This window comes from Austrofundulus limnaeus, unplaced genomic scaffold, assembly GCF_001266775.1.
Source record: "Austrofundulus limnaeus strain Quisiro unplaced genomic scaffold, Austrofundulus_limnaeus-1.0 Scaffold161, whole genome shotgun sequence".
Taxonomy (NCBI): domain Eukaryota; kingdom Metazoa; phylum Chordata; class Actinopteri; order Cyprinodontiformes; family Rivulidae; genus Austrofundulus; species Austrofundulus limnaeus.
Window position 1 is genome coordinate 12,310 of NW_013952563.1, and position 19,201 is coordinate 31,510.

Genomic DNA, 19,201 nt, shown 5'->3' on the forward strand with positions numbered 1-19,201 from the left:
GTACAAGAACAACACAAATGACAATACATCAATTAAATGCCAAAGAATAAAAATGAGTTTTAAGAAGCGATTTAAAATGATACAGGCTGTGGGCAGATCTAATCTGGAAAGGTAAATTATTCCATAAAACAGGAGCAGCAACAGAAAAAGCTCGATCTCCTTTCCTCTTAAGTCGAGTTCGAGGAACTGTCAGTAATAACTGGTTATTTGTAAGGCATTCACACTGATTAAATMCTCTATTAATCCTAGACTGCAATAAATATACTTAAAATTTTAGATTTTAAAAGTTAAAGATTGAATTAACCATTCAATTGCAATACCTTTTCTGACCATTACACGTCACTAGAGAATGAGCAGGCAGTGACGCACATTTCAAGAACAGCAAGCCTTAATGGGGACTGCTATACTCTGTGTGACCACTAGGAGCGCATGGTTACACACTTACACACATTTTTTCTTGAAATGAAGTTCATGGGGACTTCTTGGAAAACTGCATGGGGCATGACTACACTATTTTAATGCTGCAAAATGGGGCTGTGCCCGTGGGGACCTAATTTGAGGTCCCCATGGGAAAACAGGTCCCCATTGTGTATGCACAGAGTCAGGTCAAAGTCCCCACGTATAAGAAAAACGAGAACACGCACACATACACACACATATACTGTAGATGTCTTTATTCAGAGGAAGTATGTATTTTAAGTTTGTTTTCTATTACATTTGTAACTCTTAGCTTTTCAAAAACTAAATATAAATACAAAAAATATAAAAAATGTATACAAATATAAATACATAAGCACAAAGCTGAAGCTTGGGACTTGTAATGTTTCCTGTGTTGTACCCGCGTAATTTACATGGGGGTTAGGGGGGTTATAACCCCCCCCCCACCAATAATTTGATCCAGTCAATATAACCCCCCAATAAAATTGCATCATTTAAGTATACATATATGACATCAATAAGTGATTTTCTTTATTCATTTACATTTTTTTGTAAAATTGCTGCATGTTTCAATGCAACCCCCGACCCCCTCCCTTGCAAAAAACTTGGTATCACCCACCTGCTTTCTGTACAAGTGGCCCGGCCGCTGCTGTAAGTGCACCGATTGTTGAGGAAGCAGTTGCTGATGTGAGTGTGGATGTAGTTCAAAGTAAATGAGAAGAGTGCCCAAAAGTGGACAACCAACAGTTTTTTATTGTTGGTCAACTACACCCTGTTGTAAAAAGAGAAAACATCAAAATAAGGTAAATTGATGATTTGTTTACTCTATTCTGCTATGTAGCAGACACAGTGGTGTCGGTGTTTTGGCTAGTTCCGTTACTACTACTCTTCACCTAAACTGACCGAGTCAAAAGAAAAATAAGATAAACATAGATATTTGTGCACACGTGGCACTGCAGCCGTGCAAAAGAAGCACAGGCAAAGGCTGATTTTCAATTTGTCACGGGTTCATAAAAGTAGCTGCAGAGTCAACAGGAACCTGATGCTCGTGTGCGCATTGATGGTGGAAGCTAAGCGGCAAAACTCTGCCTGAAGTTAGCGCTAAAACTGAGCAAGGCACGAAGAGCAGATGGACAGGGACCTTTACCTGAGTTACAGTTGAAACCCCTGGCTGTGATGGACAACAAGAATCCTCTCTAGATGGATTTACATCATAATTAAAAATGGTTGGTTCTTTAGTTCAGTCAAAAATCAAAGCATTTAATCTTAAAAAAAATTAAATGCATTAAAAGTTCATTCAGATCACCACATTCCTCTCACTGCAGCTGCCATGAGTCCAGTTCTACATGTAGACAGAAAAAGGTTTTGCTCAGTTAATCTGGAAAATATCTACTGGTGCCAGACGTAGTAAATAAAAAAGCTTCTTCTTTTTTATATAATCTGTGCCGATCCCAAACATAAACCTGTGGGTTTTTTAAAGGTGCAAAATTAACAATCAATAAATCATAGCAATTAATCACAGGGTGTACCATTATTTATTGAACTGTTCTATTTGTCTGAAAATTTACATAATAATGTGTAACATTATATAAACTAAACTCATTAAACAAGAATATAGGTTTACTCAAGTTACTTTACAAACTTTTATATATTTAGTTATTAATAACTGTAATATTAGTACTGAAAACAGGACTGAAGCTGAGAGTCCCAGATATTCACATGCACAGTGGAGAACAACACTGTTATAAAATGATTGTAATATTTTGAAGGCCAAATGAAAATTATTTCTTTAAAAGTAGAATGGGCTGCAAACAGAGCAGTAAAACTGAACATAGAGAATCAATCAAATGCAACACTCAACATAATTAATAAAAATAACATGATTTTTAGGACCTTATCTTTAGAATAAAATTTAAGAAAATCAATTTGCATTATTTACCTTTTTAAAAAAATTAAATTACAACCATGGAGCTGTGAACACATACTGTTCAGTGTGAATTTTAAAGTAATTATTTAGAAATGAGAATATAGTCTCATATTTTGGACACATCATGAACAAAGTTTGTTTGAGTTTAAGAACATTTTTGTCAGATTTGGTGAGCTAAAATTCAGATTTTTTTAATTCCAATTGTAAGCTGTTATTCATTATCCTTCACTTAAACTACTAAAAAAATTAAGTCACATTTAATTATTGGGAAAAAAATTATTTGATTCACAACAATTTACATTCAATCAAAACCCAGACAAGATAGAGAACTATAGTACAAGTCTTATATTAGAATGATTTCAAGTTACTTGTAAACTGGGGAGCTGTCTATGGAAAATTCAGCTATTTAAGCTTGGACTAAACCCCTGAATGTTTCAAGATCCTAAAAACAGTCCAAGTGGTGCCTCTACTTTATGATTTAGTTTGTTTGGGGAGGGAACTCTTAGCTACAATTATTTATAATATGAAATAATTTCCTCATTGAAAAGAACTGAACTACTCAATCTCCCATTGCTGCTGTTCACACATTTGTGGTGCTGAAAATGCAAAGACTGCTGCTGCTGCATTTTACGTGTCAGCTGTTTTATCCAAGTCATTTTTGTTAGTGATTACCATTAGTAAAACCATAATAATTTGAAACTGCCGTAGTCTTGCAAGTGCTTTAACACAGCTGAAATGAACTGGTTAAATACACAGCTGTAACTCTCTTGTTGTTTTAGGTAACTTTAATATGATTTCAGTTTACACAATGAACATTTAAGYWTAATTGCTGAAGATGACATGCAGGGTTTTAGTCTGCTCTTGTCATAKTATGGCTGTATTTGTTGAATCATCTGTTGTAATTTTTCCTAGTTAAACTGTAGTGAACCATGTAAATACACACTCTTTGAAATTTGTGAAATTAAGGTATGTTATATAGTAAATCTTAAAAATGTAAGATGTGTGTTACTGCTAGAAAAAAATGCAGAAAAATAGTAAGATTTTTTCTTACTTGTTGAACTGGTGGAACAGAAAAGGAGCAGAATAAATACAGAGAAAACAGGAAAGTTAAGTAAATCACAGTAAAAGCATTACAATATATTTAACCCTAAAATATCCTGAATCATTTTACAAAAGTAATCTATTCAATAAATAAATGGACAGAGAGCATAACTTGCCCAATGTTAGACCTAAAGTTACGCCTATAGGAGGCAATCAAAGAAGTTGGAGATCGCTGATGCAGTAGATTGGCATTTATTTTATCATTAGCTTGACTATGTAGCAAAGCTAAAATCAAAAGTGTCATACAGGAAGTACAATATACATCTGGTATTTATACCAACAACAACCAATAGGAATGCTCCTTGTTAGGATGTGGCAAAGGGGTTACTAAGTAACACCCTACATACAACATCCCCATCCTTTTAAAATTACAATTAATAACAAAGTTTTAATATTCTTAACAGATACAAAGTACATCTTCAAAATAAACCATACAATATAAACTACGAAACAATACTTGTAGTACAATACAAAATTTATTCTTTTTTTTTCTTTTCCTTCTTCTGGCAGCTATCTGCCTACACCTTTTACACACTTCACAAGTCCAGAACTTTTCTAGGTTTAACCTCTCGTCCAGAACGTGTCTGATAAGGAACACCAGCTGGAACAGGTTTACTGAGCTCCTGTGTGATCTGAGGTGCTTCACTGCCTGGTGTGTGCTGCTCATCAACTTCTGGTGGCGACAGATAGCAGGAAACTAGTGGTTCTCTTTTGTATCCAACAAATGGCGCCTATTTCTCCTGTACTCCTGTCCATCAGGAGTGCAAATGTGATAAGATCTGGGGGCGTCTGCTGGCTGGATCACAACAGCAGGTTTCCAAAGTCCATGCTCCTGAAACCTGATGTGCTGTCCTTCCTGTAGCTAAGTCGTTGGTTTCACTGACCTGTCATAGTATCGTTCCTGCTGCTGCTGCTGACAAATCCTCTTTCCTTTTACATCCTCTGGATGAACGACTCTCGGCTGGAGCTGCTGAGGAGTGCTTGGTAAGATGGATCGCAGATGGCGACTCATCAGTAGCTGCGCTGGAGACCTGAAGTTGTCGACAGGTGTATTCCAGTACTCTAAAAGACTCAGATACACATCGTTACTTTTAGCTTTGGCCTTTTCCAATAATGAATTGGCAATCTGCGCCGTTTTTTCAGCAAGTCCATTACTTTGAGGATGGTAAAGGCTTGTAGTGATGTGACAAAAGTCCCAAGTGTTAGAAAAAACTTCAAACTCCTTACACCTGTATTGTAGTCCATTGTCAGATATCAGAGTAGCTGGTATGCCATGTCTAGCAAAACCAACCTTTAACTTATCAATCACTGTAGCAGACGTGGTGCTGTTTAACTTCTCAACCTCAAAATACCTGCTGTAATAGTCCACAATGATAAGATAGTTATTATTGTTCCAGACAAACAGGTCAGTGTCAATGATCTGCCAAGGTCTATCTGGGATCTGATGGCTGATCATCGGTTCTTTGGTTTGAGAGGGTCTATGTTCAAGGCAAATGGAACATTTGCTTATCAGCTCCTCTACCTGTTTACTCAAGCCAGGCCAAAACAGCATGTCACGAGCTCTTTGTTTGCATTTTTCTGTGCACTGTGAATGCGAGACATTTCAGGACACAGTGAGAGTGGAATGATTATTTTCTCACCTTTGAAGATGATGTCATGCTGCATCACTGTCAGTTCGTCACGATTATTCCAGAAGTCCATGATGTCTGAAGGACATCTCCTCCTCTCCTCTGGCCAACACTCTTTGAGTGTCTGCACCAATAGTTGAAGTTGCAGATCGTTTTCAGTTTCCATCTTAATCTCCTGCTATTTCCTGTCAGTAACTGGCAAACTGCTGAAGACTGCATGTACATGCACATCCATTCCTTCACTGAGAGTTATCACAGTCAGGTAAAGGTTTTCTAGACAGTGTCTGCAATAGGGATGTCTTTAACTGCCTTGTATCTGATGGTGAATCATACCGAGAAGCAGCACTCAGCTTCTATGCATTGCAAATCTGGAACAAATTCCGAGAAAACTGTAAAGCAGCCGAAACTCTGATCCTTTAAATCAAGAGTGAAAACCCACCTGTTTAGAGTTGTTTATGAAACATTATAAATGAAACATTAATCAACATTTAAAGTGTAACAATGACACCTGACAAACTGTAATGATTCAATGGTAAACTGTGTTCTGACTTTGTATTTTTGGGGATTTTATGATGTAAAACATTTTGAACTGCCTTGTTGCTGAAATGTGCTATACAAATAAACCTGATAAAGTTTTTAATTTTTAAATACGACAAATCTTTATCTCTGGCTGGTTTTTAAATTCTTCATTCAATTGTGGAATATAAGCTGATGAATTCCGTTTAGAGAATGTGTATCAATGCATGGCTGCATTTAATAACTTTAATATTACTTTATTATTACAGTATGTATGTAGTTTTTTTGTGCATTGTACGTGTTTTTTTCTTTTTTGTTTTCTCTTCTTATTTCACTGCTGTCTGCACAACAAACTGGCCCTCGGCAAAAAAAAAATTTAATTGACTTGACTTGACAAAAACACACCTTAGTGGGATGTTTGTTCTTTTATGTGACTCAGAGGAAAATACAGCAGGAGACAATGAAGCACAAAATATTTAAACACATATTTTATTATTTATTAAATTCCACCTGTTACAACATTCAGCAAATTATTACATCTTAATATTTCAGTATTTTAGTTAGTTTAATCTAAAGTAAAGTAAGGCAGGAGTTAATGAGGTGCTTGTTAGAGTCATTTGAAAGTGATCAGGTATTCTGGATACGCCTGGATGTCATTAAAGATAACAAACATGGTTGGATTGTTGGGTTGATCCGTCACACTGTCATACAGATCTGCAGCGTTTGCAGATTTTGCAGGAGGGGCAATCATCCCACCTCTTCCCTGGGTGTAGTCTCCAACCAGAACCCGGACCTGGTACATGTGCTTGTGTCCGTTGATGTCAGGTTGGGCATAGTTTCCTGCTGAATAAGCGGGATTTACAGCAAAGTAGGAGCCTTTACCGTACATCGCACCTGCAGAAACAATAAAGAGATGAAACACAAAGTGAGTTCTGCTGTGAGGTCACAGGGTTACAGCTGGATTCAGTGTAAATAAAGATAAAACATCTGTTCTGGACCCCCTGTGCTGTTTTCACTGAACATGTTGGAAGTGAACACATAACACTGACATTCCCTGATTTATAAACACTGACATCATCACAGGATGAGACTGGCTTAAAATAAAGCTTAAAAGCCTCAGACAGAGCCAAGCAGTGACATCTAGTGGTCTGCTGCAGCTATAACATCCACAAGCTCAAAAAAACATTTAAGCTGGTTCCCACCAAACGCGTTTTGAACAGGGGATTCTGATGTTATCAATCCATGAAATGGACGTTATCATGTGTTATCAGTCCCATACAATGGCTTCAGAGGGTCCCTACTGTGCCTTCTAGCCTTTAGACTGTCCCAACAGTGCCCCCTAGTGGGTTAATATATCAATGACAATGAATGTGTAAATAACCAAAACATATTGTAATAAATTTTTGGTGTCCGTGTCAGACTCAAACCCTGGTCTCCCAGTCTTTGGTCTGACACTCTACCCATTGCTCTATTGGAAGGCCACAATTGCACATTTGTCGGAGGTTAGTGCTAACCATGTCATTTGCTCTACGGTTAACCTTGGTGGCTTTAAGACTCATATTAACCAGATTTTTTATGCCTCATATTAACCAGATAGTGGCTTTATCTGCCTCATACTAACCAGCTGACAATCGGAAGCCATTCTATGGGACTGATAACACCGAATAACGTCCATTTCATGGATGATAACATCCGAAGTGGGTGGTTTTGAGCAGCAAAAATGCTCCCAACACCTCAAGCTGGACGCACTAAAACGAGTTTGGTGTGAACGCAGCAGCAGAGTAGATGTGTCTGAAGAGGGAGGAGCGTCTTGGTTTTTTTCCAGTCTGTCTTTAAAGACAGGTGAAATAAAGACAAAATAAAGAAAACGGCTTTGCTTTGCACAGCAGATAATTAATTCACCGTATGATTTAAAGCAGAGATTCTTAACCTATGGGCAGCGGCCAGCGCCACCTTGAGGGCCTCAAAAAGAATAACAGTTTTTAACTTTGGGCCACAGAGGGCCGTGGGACCACATTGATTTTAAATAAGGTGCAATACACTTTCTCACCACTAGTAGCAGTAGTGCACCACTCAGATGTTTAACAACTTTTTTAATATGTAGAAGAAGAACCTTAGAAACCTGCTGAGAATGGAAACTTATTTTAAATGAAAAGTAGAAGCAAAAATGAAAGTAACTCATCAAAAAACACCAAAGTTTGTCACTAATATGAAGAGCAGCTTCTGTTTTTACCATGCAATATTTTAAAAGTTCAAAACATTATCAAATACAGTTGCAGATACAACTATATTTTAATTTGCACTTTATCAAATTATTTTTGTTTATTTTTAAATATTTTTAATGTATTTTAAAGAAACTTTAAACTTGTCAAAAAGCTGTTACTCTTGTTTTTCACTAATATGAAGAGCAGCTTCTGGTTCTACCATGCAACAGTACTTTATCAAATTTAGTTTTACAGTTTTTTTGTATTTGAAACATTTAAACATTTTTAATTTAATTATCTTGTGCCCACAGTTTTATTTATTGAAAATTTTTTTTTGTTATTTATATTAAAATATATATATTTTTGTGTTGATAAGCCTGAGTGGTCTGTTGACTGACCTTTGTATTTGTTCAAATAATTGTTATGGGCAGGTTACAATATAAAAATGTTTGTTATAATCATGTCTTGTGATTGTTTGACAGGAGTTTTACTTTTAAAATGTAAGTGTATTTAATTTAGTTATGATGTAAATACAATAAAAATTAAACCAAGATATAGAATAATTATCATTTTGATCCATACATTGGTAATGTCTGACTGGACCTCGTGTCACTTTATGTTCAATAAACTGGGTCCTGAGGTCAAAAAGGTTAAGAAGCCCTGATTTAGAGGCAGTTTGTTCAGTGATATTCATCACTCCAGGAGCTGCGAGCTGACAAACTATTTTTTGTCCTGAGCCCAGTTTAACAAACCACTGAGCCATGATATCTCCAGCCAGAACACCAACTGCAGACGGTCCATTTCAGCTAAAGAGCTCCTGTCCGTCTGTTTGTGGGCAACATTCAGGAAACTGTCACGTGGAAAAATGAGTCTCTCTGATTGGTTGCTGCGGCGCGTCAAGCTGCAAAAGTTCAATTTTTTTTAACTCGAGCAGCGGCTGCTCCGGATGCACCGCACCTACTTCACACGTTGCGCGCCGTGCTGCTCCTAAATGTGTGTCCACCGTAGACTTTACATGTAAACTGGCTGCTTTGGCTGCTCAAAACACGTCTGGTGTGTACCCGGCTTAATGTGTTGATTTCAGCTCCGACACTGAACCAATAAATCACAGATCAACATTAAAAGGGTTGAAATGTGGAGTTAGTGTTCAAATGGTTCAGTTTCCTGGTGGGATATAATCCTCAGCTGTGTTCTGATCAGCAGAGGAAAACAGGTTTTATTATCAGGGACAAAGGTCTGATCTGTCAGCAGAGTTTATGGGTTTTTACAGTCAGGTCACAGGAAATAAGAGAACAGCTTCAGGACAAGGTCTAAAGTCAGGTTTCTCAGTCAGGACAGGAGGTGAAGCTCTCATGATGGATCATGATGAGAGAGTCCTGCTGAAGAAATGTTTACAGGGTTCCCACACCTTGGTCAACGTCAGATTCAAGGACCTTTCAAGGACTTTCCAGTACCAATTTCCTCAAATTAAAGAACCACACGCAACAGCAATTACCTACTGCTGCCTCATAATGTTACCAATAAACAGGTTTGATATCATGTAAATTCAATGAAAAACTGAACATAGAAGTTGTTCAGTCAGAAACAATGACGTCAGTTTACTGTAACCCTGAGTTATCCACCGCAACAAATCTAACTTTGTTGTTTTTTATTTCATAATTTATTTTTTTAATCAGTCGTGTGAGTAGAGAACTTCAATCCCCAAAAAACGTTCAAGGACTTTCAAGGACAAGTGTAATTTTAGACTGTTTTCACAAACTTTCTAGGGCCTTGAAATAATTTTTTCAAATTCACAAACTTTCAAAGATTTCAAGGACCCGTGGGAACCTTGTGTTTAACACCAAAACTGTCAGAGTTCAACTCCAACAGCTGACATTTGCTGAAAGTAGAAAAACAAGTGAAAAATCAGTAGAAAAATAGAAACAAATGTGCTGAAAAACTGAACAGAGCAGAAATGTTGGTAAAATAACAGAAACTAGTTGGATTTAGCAAACAGACGGTGGGACAGTAAAAAGCTCACATTAGCCTAAAAAAAGAAAAGATGTACAAAAATGTTGTGATTTGTCATAAAACAGCTAAAAAGAAGTTGAAAAGCTGAAATTTGCACGAAGCAGAAACAGCATGTTTGCTGCTTTCAGCAGTGAGAAGCTGAAATTATTGAAAAATGTGAAGTAGAAGAAAGTTGAAATCAGCTGAAATCAACTAAGAAGTAACTTAAAACACAAAAAGGTTTGAAAAAGAATAAAAAATTCAAAGTAGCTCAAAATGATGAAATTGTCAGAAGAATATAAATAGCTAAAAACTAGAAAAAAAGAAGCTGAAGAAAGCTGAAATAAGTATAAAGAAACAAAACAAATGGTTAAAAGTTAAATATATACTGAAGGGTTTTAAAGACAGATCAAGTGTTTCCTCTAGGAAACTGGTCTGCGGGGGGGTCTTAGGGGGTTTTTTTTTTAAAAATAAATTTAAACGACTCATCTTCTATTTTGTACTACAAAATATTAACATGGTTGTCAGTCAATTATATCATCAAAAACATCTTCAATAAACTTTTTTAAACCTTTCCAGTGTTTCCAGTATTGGTGTTGGGAGGGCTGCTTCTAAAAACAGAAGAATCAACAGCAGCAGCTTCGTTTTAAATACAATTTACAGAACATGAAAAATTCTGAAATTTGCATTAATTAAATCTTATGTAGTGAATCTCATATCTAAAGATACATTTAAGATATGTTGAACTGGAGTCTCCATACAACCTAATGATAAATCTAATGTTATTTATACAAGTCAGAATATAATTAGAGATATCTTAAATTGGTATTTTGCCTTGTCAAAATATATTAAGAGATGTCTATTTATTTGTTTCATTCATAAGAACAAAACAATGTGTACAGCATTAAAAACCAAAGTAAACCCTACGCTGAATTAAAAGGGAGCAGAGTGAAGGAAAAACTATCATATGAGACCCTGTGAGACCCAGAGTCAGAGTCGGTCGCAGCTTCTTTTTTTTCTCTCCCTCCTCTGCTCTGTCCTCACTCTGCATGCTGTTACCAGAGCAGGGAGCAGCAGTGGTCAAAATACCTCAGAAACTAGAACAAATAGGCGTTAACAAGGCTTTAATAAGATAAACTATAGAGCTACATGAGAAAATGTGTTCATAACGAATGAAAATAAATAAATAATTAAATTGTGTCCATGTTGGTCTCAAACCCTGGTCTCCCACTCTCTGGTCCAACACTCTACCCATTGCCCTGTTGGAGGCTTGTTGTGTAATGAGCTGCACATTACACAACAACACAGTGACGACTTTTTATACTGAGGAGGAGGAGCTTCACCCGGGGGTTGCTAGGTAAGGGGCTGAACGCAGGTTCTGGTGGGTTGTCGTACGGCTTGTGACATCACAAAATGATGGAAGTATAAAACTTGTCGTTAATATACATTAAAAATACATTTACTTACAGTAAATATGCCCCTGGGTGCATTTTTCTGGTCCTAGGACTGTTTTTTAAGAAGTACATATCCAAAGTCGAGGAAAAAAGACCTTTAAAAAGTGAATTTTACACAATAGGTCCCATTTAAAAAGCTGAAAAAGGATAAGCTTCTGAAACAAAAGCCACAGCACCCGTGGCATCGATGAGCTGAACGTTTTCCTTCAGGAAATGTTGTAAACAACACAAACACTGTGGAATGAGTTACATGCTGAAAAAACGTAGAATAAAAACTGATCTTAAGTGATGCTTGATAAACATTCATAGAAAGATGAGCAGCTGGATGCAGAGTCTGTTCTCCTCTGAGGTCAGACTGCAGCACTGAGCTGTGGGACATCAGTGAGAAGTTGATGACATCAGTCTGGTCTCTGTTGAACCCTTTCCCTGAGGATGGAAGTGCAGCAGGTACCGTGCTGTCCAGCGTAGCTCCGGTTGAAGCCCTTGCTGTTGATCAGGTCGGTGGATGTGGCAGCGGTGCCGTGAAACAGCAGCTTCTCGTTGTTCTTGTGTTTGTTCTTCACCTCCATCTGGTTCTTCAGGAGCTGGTAGCTCAGCCACAGTGTGGAGTTCTGGACCCGCTCCATCTGCAGAACAAGTTTCAGCTCATTCAACTTTTATTAAATTTCACTCATTCAGAAACCACAGTGGTCAACATGTCTCAAACGTCTTTAAACTTGGTTTAGATCACAGAACTGTTTGTTTTTTACTCCTTTAGTTGAAACATTTCCAGTTAAAATTTAGATTTCAGGTCCTCATGTATAAACAGTGCGTACACATAAAAAGTTGTGTGCACCAGGTTCTACGCTCACGTTGGGATGTATAAAAACCAACGTTGCGTGAAAGTGTGTGTATATTTATACACACTTTTCACCTGCAGTGAGAATGTGCAGCAGACACACAAAGTTTTTCAGTCGACAGTTTTAACTCACAAAGTCATGAATCTGAGCTGAATCCACAGAAATATGACTCTGTTGTGTTTCTGGATGTAAGGAGCGTCTGAACACGCTGTTAGATTTTTATTTTACTTTGAGTTTTTACAATTATTTAATAATGTGAAGGGGTAATCTACACCTGCTGATCCTGCTGCAATCAAAGTAAAATGACACCAGTTGTATTAATTAACGCATTTTAAACTCCATTTGTTTGTATTTATGTATGTAAGGTTTGAGGAGGCATTAATTAAAAACACTCTGTCACTGAATCATTTTAACATCACTGAAAAATCTAAATGCTTAACTTTACTGTTATGGACTGAAAAACTGAATGTTTTTTTTCTTTTTTGGGGGGGAATAGAAAGTTAACAAGTAAAATGGGTAATATAAACATTTGGGTGTTGCACATTGAGTTTTGTAGAGTTCACTTGTTAATTGTAACAAAAGAATTCATTCATATTTTTAAGACAGTTATTAGGTTGGTGCAGGGCTCCTGTTTAGGCAATAAAAGATTTAGTCTTGACTGCTTAGCTATAAACAAATATAACTGTAGTAATGAAGGATAAAATCATAAAAGGCAGCAGCAAATAATAAAAAAAATACAACTATCTTCTATAAATAATTTAAAACTTGAAATATTTACTCCAAGTATCTAATTTAAACTAAGATAAAATCAAATCAACAAATAAACATGTTTCAGCTCAAGCTGTCGATCTGTTGTTGTGTTTTTATTTTTATCTGACAAACTTACAGTAAGTGTTGTGTTTAATCACACAACTTACACAGTGTTTAATAAAACCCTGCCAGGTCACAGTGATTAGTCAGCACAAATAATGTTAGTTTAAATAAACCTCCTCCTTGTACATCTGTAATCTGACAGATTATCACAGATTTAGGTAACCAAAGGGAACGTAAACAAACACCTGTTGTTACCTCCGGACCTGTTCGGTACATGCAGCAGTGTTTTTGTTCCGGTGCAGAAACATGGCGGATGTGAAGCGTACTGCACGTTGTCGTCTTTTCTGTTAAGTTGTAAATGTTCCCATGCTTTTTATAATTTGTTGTTTTCTGGGTGCTTTGTTTCGGCACTCTTTGTCGTCTTCTAAAGCTAAATATAGCACTTAGCAAGCATACACGTGTGACGTGTCGACAATAACTGTTAGAGGAAGTGCTAACATAGTAGCATTGGGTGTAACACAAATAACATTCCGGGCGGACGAAAGTGTGCTGATTATAACATGTATTTACTACGAAGCAGATAATTTGCCTCGAGGATTTTTTGTAATCAAATTACTGGAATTATTCGAGGAATCATTTCAGCCCTCGTCCTCGTAATGTAAACATCAGCCAAGCAGAAATATGGAACCTGCTTCTGCTATGAATTATGGGTAGTGGTGTGACATCAGGAACACTGTGGACACATCTGAGTTTTTTTGTGTGGCGCACTTTTCTACATTTGTTCGTACGCCAACGTTTAATGGGAAAGCTGTGCAGTCCTTTATGCATGAGGGTCCTGACGTGTCTAAACGAAGCCCACCTGGATGATGTTCAGAGAAAGTCCGTGATTTGTCAGCTCTGCCAACACGTTCTTGTATTCTTGGGATGATGAAGTCAGAGGAATCAGCTTCACGAGGTCGTTCTTCATGTGGTCCCAGTGTGGAGGCAGAGTATCTGAGGCAACAAGACGAGAAATGATTCAAACTGTTTAAGTTAAAATGAAAGCGGACCGGACCAGGTGTAAATCTTCTCACCTTTCAGGTCTTTCCTCAGTAGCTCCACCTTCTTTCTGCTGCTCGTTGACACAGCACTTCTCAGCTTTGGGTCAGCGCTGTACCTGTTCTTGTTGATTTCAATCGTCACGGTTTGTTGTTTCTCCAAAGCTTCTTCCAGGTGGAGGTTGGTGCTGATGTCAAACGGAACCATGGACCCGTTCTGGTGCTGGTACTGCCACTCCACATGTTCGCTCACGAGGACAGCTCTCCTCCTGAAGTTCTCCGTCCTCTCCACCTTCCTGATGATGTCCCTGCAGCCACCAAACATAAAATTATAAATCTAGTTCTACAAACACACGTTCCTGTTTATCAAACGTTAGGATCTGGAGCCTGATGGTTCCAGACCTGACTGTGGACTCGGCCCTGAACACGTCCCGGGTCAGACCCTCCAGGTGGATCCTGGGCTCCTGGTCTTCCTGTCCCCGGTCCAGGCGGATGCTGACGGTCAGCTCCCTCTGCAGGGCCCTGAGCTGGTCCACGTCAGCCAGGGTCAGCTGGTTTATGTACTGATCACTGATGGTACTGGTGGCATGTTCTGCTAGGATCAGATCATTGATCTTCTTCTTGGCTGAACTCACAGCCTGCAGGGACAGAAATCACCGGGTTTGTTGCAGGTTATAAAACTTTATTTCAAATTAAACTTTAGATTTTAGACAGCTGGGCTGGTTTCTGCAGGAAGAACAGGATCCAACATGAGGTCATGGTTCTGTTCCTGACGAAGGTGAACATGTTCTTCATGTTCTTCTTACACACCACAGCTCGGAGCAGAAAATATCTTAAAGGAGACCAATTATGGGTCGTAGAAATGTTTCTGGTATGTCTGTGGGCTATCCAGACCATGTTCATTCAATTTAATGCACAAAATAATTCTCAGATAATAAAATTTCCCATTTTCTAGTTCTGCTGCTCTGACTTCTGTTCAGAAGAGCTGTTTATGTTAATGAGCTCTGTTGGTAACGCCCTCCAAAAATCTGTTGACATTAACTCCGCCCTCCAAAGCCAGCGTTTACGTTAGCATGGCTAATAATAGCAGAAGCTCCGTTGTACAACCATATGAGACCCAGAGGCAGAGTCGTGGTCCCAGCTTCTTTTTTTTCCTCTCCCTCCTCTGCTCTGCGCTCACTCTGCATGCTGTTACCAGAGCAGGGAGCAGCAGCGGTCAAAATACCTCAGAAACTAGAACAAATAGGCTTTAACAAGGCTTTAATAAGATAAACAATAGAGCTACATGAGAAAATGTGTTCATAATGAACAAAAATAAATAATTAAATTGTGTCTTTGCCGGTCTCTGGTCCAACACTCTACCCATTGCCCTATTGGAGGCTTGTTGTGAAATGAGCTACACATTACACAACAACACGGTGACGGCTATTTATACTGAGGAGGAGGAGTCTCACCCGGGGGTTGCTAGGTAAGGGGCTGAACACAGGTTCTGGTGGGTTGTCGTACGGCTTGTGACATCACAAAATGACGGAAGTATAAAACTTGTCGTTAATATACATTAAGAATACATTTACTTACAGTAAATATACCCCTGGGTGCATTTTTTTTGGTCCTAGGACTGTTTTTTTAAGAAGTACATACCCAAAGTTGAGTAAAAAAACTTTAAAAAGTGAATTTTGCATAATAGGTCCCCTTTAAAAAGATTAAAAGAACAAACCTGCTGGTTGTCAGAACACAGCTGGAACACGGCAGCCTCAAACTCCTCCTTCTCCAGAACCAGATTTCTGTTTGGCTCCGATCCACGTCCAAACAATGAAGTGAGTGAGTCTGAAAGCAATAAATAAATCTAATTTATAAAGACAGAGATAAGGCTGTGAATCTGACAGACAGATTGGACACTGATATTTTACTGACAGAGCTGGTTTGTGAGCTTCAGATATTTTGGATTTTTTTTAACAGATCTAAGAACCAAAATATTTCATTAGTTATGAAATTTGTCCAGAAATAGTTGAATAAACTTTGCTGGTTTTGTTTGTTTTCAGCTTCATGAAGTTTGCAGAACTCTTCAGATACCTTTGAACTTTCCAAACATGCTTTTCTCCTCCACCTCCTCTCCTTGTCTCCTCTTCATGCTGCTGTGGAACTCGTTCAGCATGGCCGTCTGAAAGATCAGGATCTTCACGCTTCGAACAAGCTTTGCATGTTTCTTCCTCACAAACTCCACCACCGCCTCCACCATGGAGTCAGCCACAGCTGCTGGGTTCACCCCCCCCTGACCTGAAAGACATGAGCATCAACACAACGAGGATGAAGGGTCTGTCCTAACAGAACTTTCTTTTGGTGACAAGTCAGACTGATTATTCTGTGTTGTGTTCTTCTGTTTTTTGGACTTTTCTTATATTTTAAAGCAGTGAAGGTGACTAAATATAACAAAAGCAATCTAAAAGCTGGATGACATGAAAAAAAAAACAAAAGGTTAAAAAGCAAACAGTTATTTCATCTCCTTCAGAGGTTTTTTAAATAAAAAAATATTTTTTTGTCAGAACAGACCTGTTCCCAGCGCGGGGAAGGCCACAGATCTGAAGCGGTTCTCCTCACAGATCTTCAGCGCTCCATAAACGATGTCTTTAATCTTGACAGGATCGTTCTGACCCACGATGTGGACGATGTTTCTGCAGGGAAGCAGCCCGCCTGAGGTCAGGATCATGGCCCGAGGCTGGTAACCTGGAGACTTCACTGCAGAGGACACACACATGATGTGAATGGAATTTATACATAAGGTGTTATCAGTTTATTTATGATCTAACCCTAACTTAAACCCTAACCCTGATAATTTTCAAATGTTGACTTTTTTTTTCTCATCAAACCATAAATGCTGCAGGTCTGTGGACGGAGCACAGCAACTCAGCCAGGGATTTTCTGCTAAACCATGTTCGGCCACCAGGTGGCGCACGGGTCGAATGGTACACATTTCACGCTAAAGGCAGCCATGCTAATTTACCCGTATAGTGTTGAGAAATATTATTAGCATGACTTTTAATTGTCAAATTAACATATGCGGCCCATTGTGAGGTGTGCCATTTTGATCCGTCAAAGCAACAAAGTCCTAGTCAGGGAAAAAAGGCACACATTCAAATAGGGTTTAGATTCACACAAATACCCAGGACCACCAGGGGAAAACAAAAACTACAAGCCCAGGGACCCCACGACCTCTAGGAACAGTTCAGTATGGAGTGCACGCTACTTTACTATGAGGTGCAAGCCAATGTGACAGACCTCCAGCGGAGGGGTGGGGGGGACCCAAGAACCCATGCCCAGAGACAGACAGCCATCCTTGGGTAAGACCAGACCAGACTGTGCAACCCCATGACTTCCAGGGGGCACGCCAGAGACCCCCATGCCAGGGGATGGGCACCTTTGTCCAGGTAAGACTGGACCAGAGGGATCCCCTGACCACCGGAACAGTGCACACTATGGAGTACATGCTAATTTCACAGACCACCAAAGAGAGGGGGGAACCTTAAATAACCATGCCAAGGGGCAGACACCCATACCCAGGTAAGACTGGACCAAGGGGGGAGGGAGGGGCTCTTCAAGACCTCCAAGGACAGTTCACTATGGAGGGTGTGATATTACGGCACCTTGCACACCTCTCAAACCTGTGCACTCTCGCATAAGCCCCACCCCACAGACTACACAAAGTAACCCCACAGATTTTAAGTGTCCGTGGCCCTGATAACCCATTCAGGGTGTTCATGGTCCTGGTCACCATTCAAGGTAAAAAGCCACACTTTCCACTGAACTTTCTTGGTCCTGGTGACCTGGTCACTGTACCATGCACTCCATTGTAGTTCGGTGGTCCTGGTGACCCAGTCACTGTAGCATGGACTCCATTTTAGTTTGGTGGTCCTAGTGACCCATTCACTGTAGCACACACTCCATTGTAGTTTGGTAGTCCTGGTGACCCAGTCACTGTAGCACACACTCCATTGTAGTTTGGTAGTCCTGGTGACCCAGTCACTGTAGCACACACTCCATTGTAGTTTGGTAGTCCTGGTGACCTGGTCACTGTACTATGCACTCCATTGTAGTTCGGTGGTCCTGGTGACCCAGTCACTGTAGCCTGCACTCCATTGTAGTCCGGTGGTCTTGGGACAAATTCCATGCTAATGTACCCATATAAATATTTAGGGTTATCTTCAATTCCATGCCAATTAGCCCATATTCCATCATGGAGCGCCACCACCACCTAGTGGAAGATTGCTGTACTGCAAGCTAACCAAAAAGAGGTAGAGTGCGGTCAGTGTTTGCTAAGAAGACAATATGTGGCCCAGTTAGACTCTTTAAATGCATGTTAAAGGGACAACATTTCGTTTGAGGCCACTTTTGTCAAACAGGCATGAAACAAATGGTCACAATGGTGCACTTCCTGAAGGGCACCCCTAACCAGCCCTAACTCCAACCTAAACTTAACCCCTAACTGGAAACGTTAAAGTAATCTAATGTCTGTCTTTCTGCAATGAATAAATGTTTTGTAGGACCCTGGATCATCAGCTGATCTGGGGTTTAAGGTGGATTATTAATGAACTGCAGCAGCAGACAACATTAACTTCAGATTCTGCATGACTTTTTAGTTTTCAAATGATAAAGTCACTTAATGACTTCTTTGTTTTGTTGTTTTTTATTTGTGACAGGTGAAGAGAGACACACCGATCTGTGAGCACTCATTCAGAACCGACTGTCCGGCTCCATCTAAGATGGCCTTGGAGACACCTGAAAAACGAGAAGAAACAGAAAATATTCAGAAGACTGAGAGAGGAACATTGAAAATAACTATTTAAATCTGAGAAACGTGTTCAGTCCAGATGTTTGTCACTAAAATAACTCCGCCCCCAAACCCCGCCCACATGATTCTAAAGTTCTGATCAGTTTTACTCTGATTTTTTAACAAAGGCTACGTTCACACTGCAGGTCTTAATGCTCAGTTCCGATTTTTTGAAAAAATCTGATTTTTTTGTGTGAACATTCACATTACATTTTAAATGTGACCTGCATCAGACCCCTGTGTGAACGCTACACAGCACTGATGTGACACGCATGCGCAGTAAGAGACGTGACGTCTCATCAGCTGGCTGGTTTGTTTACAGAGCTAGCATGGATGCTACATTTTGCGCATCAAATCAGAAGTTGTTGTTTAATCAGAGCCGATTAAATTATTATCTGACCTGCTTCTTTAGTCAGTGTTTATATCTGAA

At 39.2% G+C, this 19,201-nt stretch overlaps 1 protein-coding gene across 1 annotated transcript in view; it reads right to left on the reverse strand.

Annotated features, from left to right (window-relative positions):
* Positions 1-6,085: 6,085 nt before the first annotated feature.
* Positions 6,086-19,201, reverse strand: part of LOC106523604 (poly [ADP-ribose] polymerase 14) — a gene marked incomplete at its 5' end in the record, with an annotated part of 19,539 nt that continues 6,423 nt past the window's right edge. Inside the window, 9 exon segments of the mRNA XM_014017089.1 lie at positions 6,086-6,504; positions 11,709-11,883; positions 13,769-13,902; positions 13,983-14,254; positions 14,349-14,584; positions 15,664-15,773; positions 16,020-16,223; positions 16,497-16,682; positions 18,657-18,719. Coding sequence (XP_013872543.1) covers positions 6,224-6,504; positions 11,709-11,883; positions 13,769-13,902; positions 13,983-14,254; positions 14,349-14,584; positions 15,664-15,773; positions 16,020-16,223; positions 16,497-16,682; positions 18,657-18,719 — 1,661 coding nt within the window.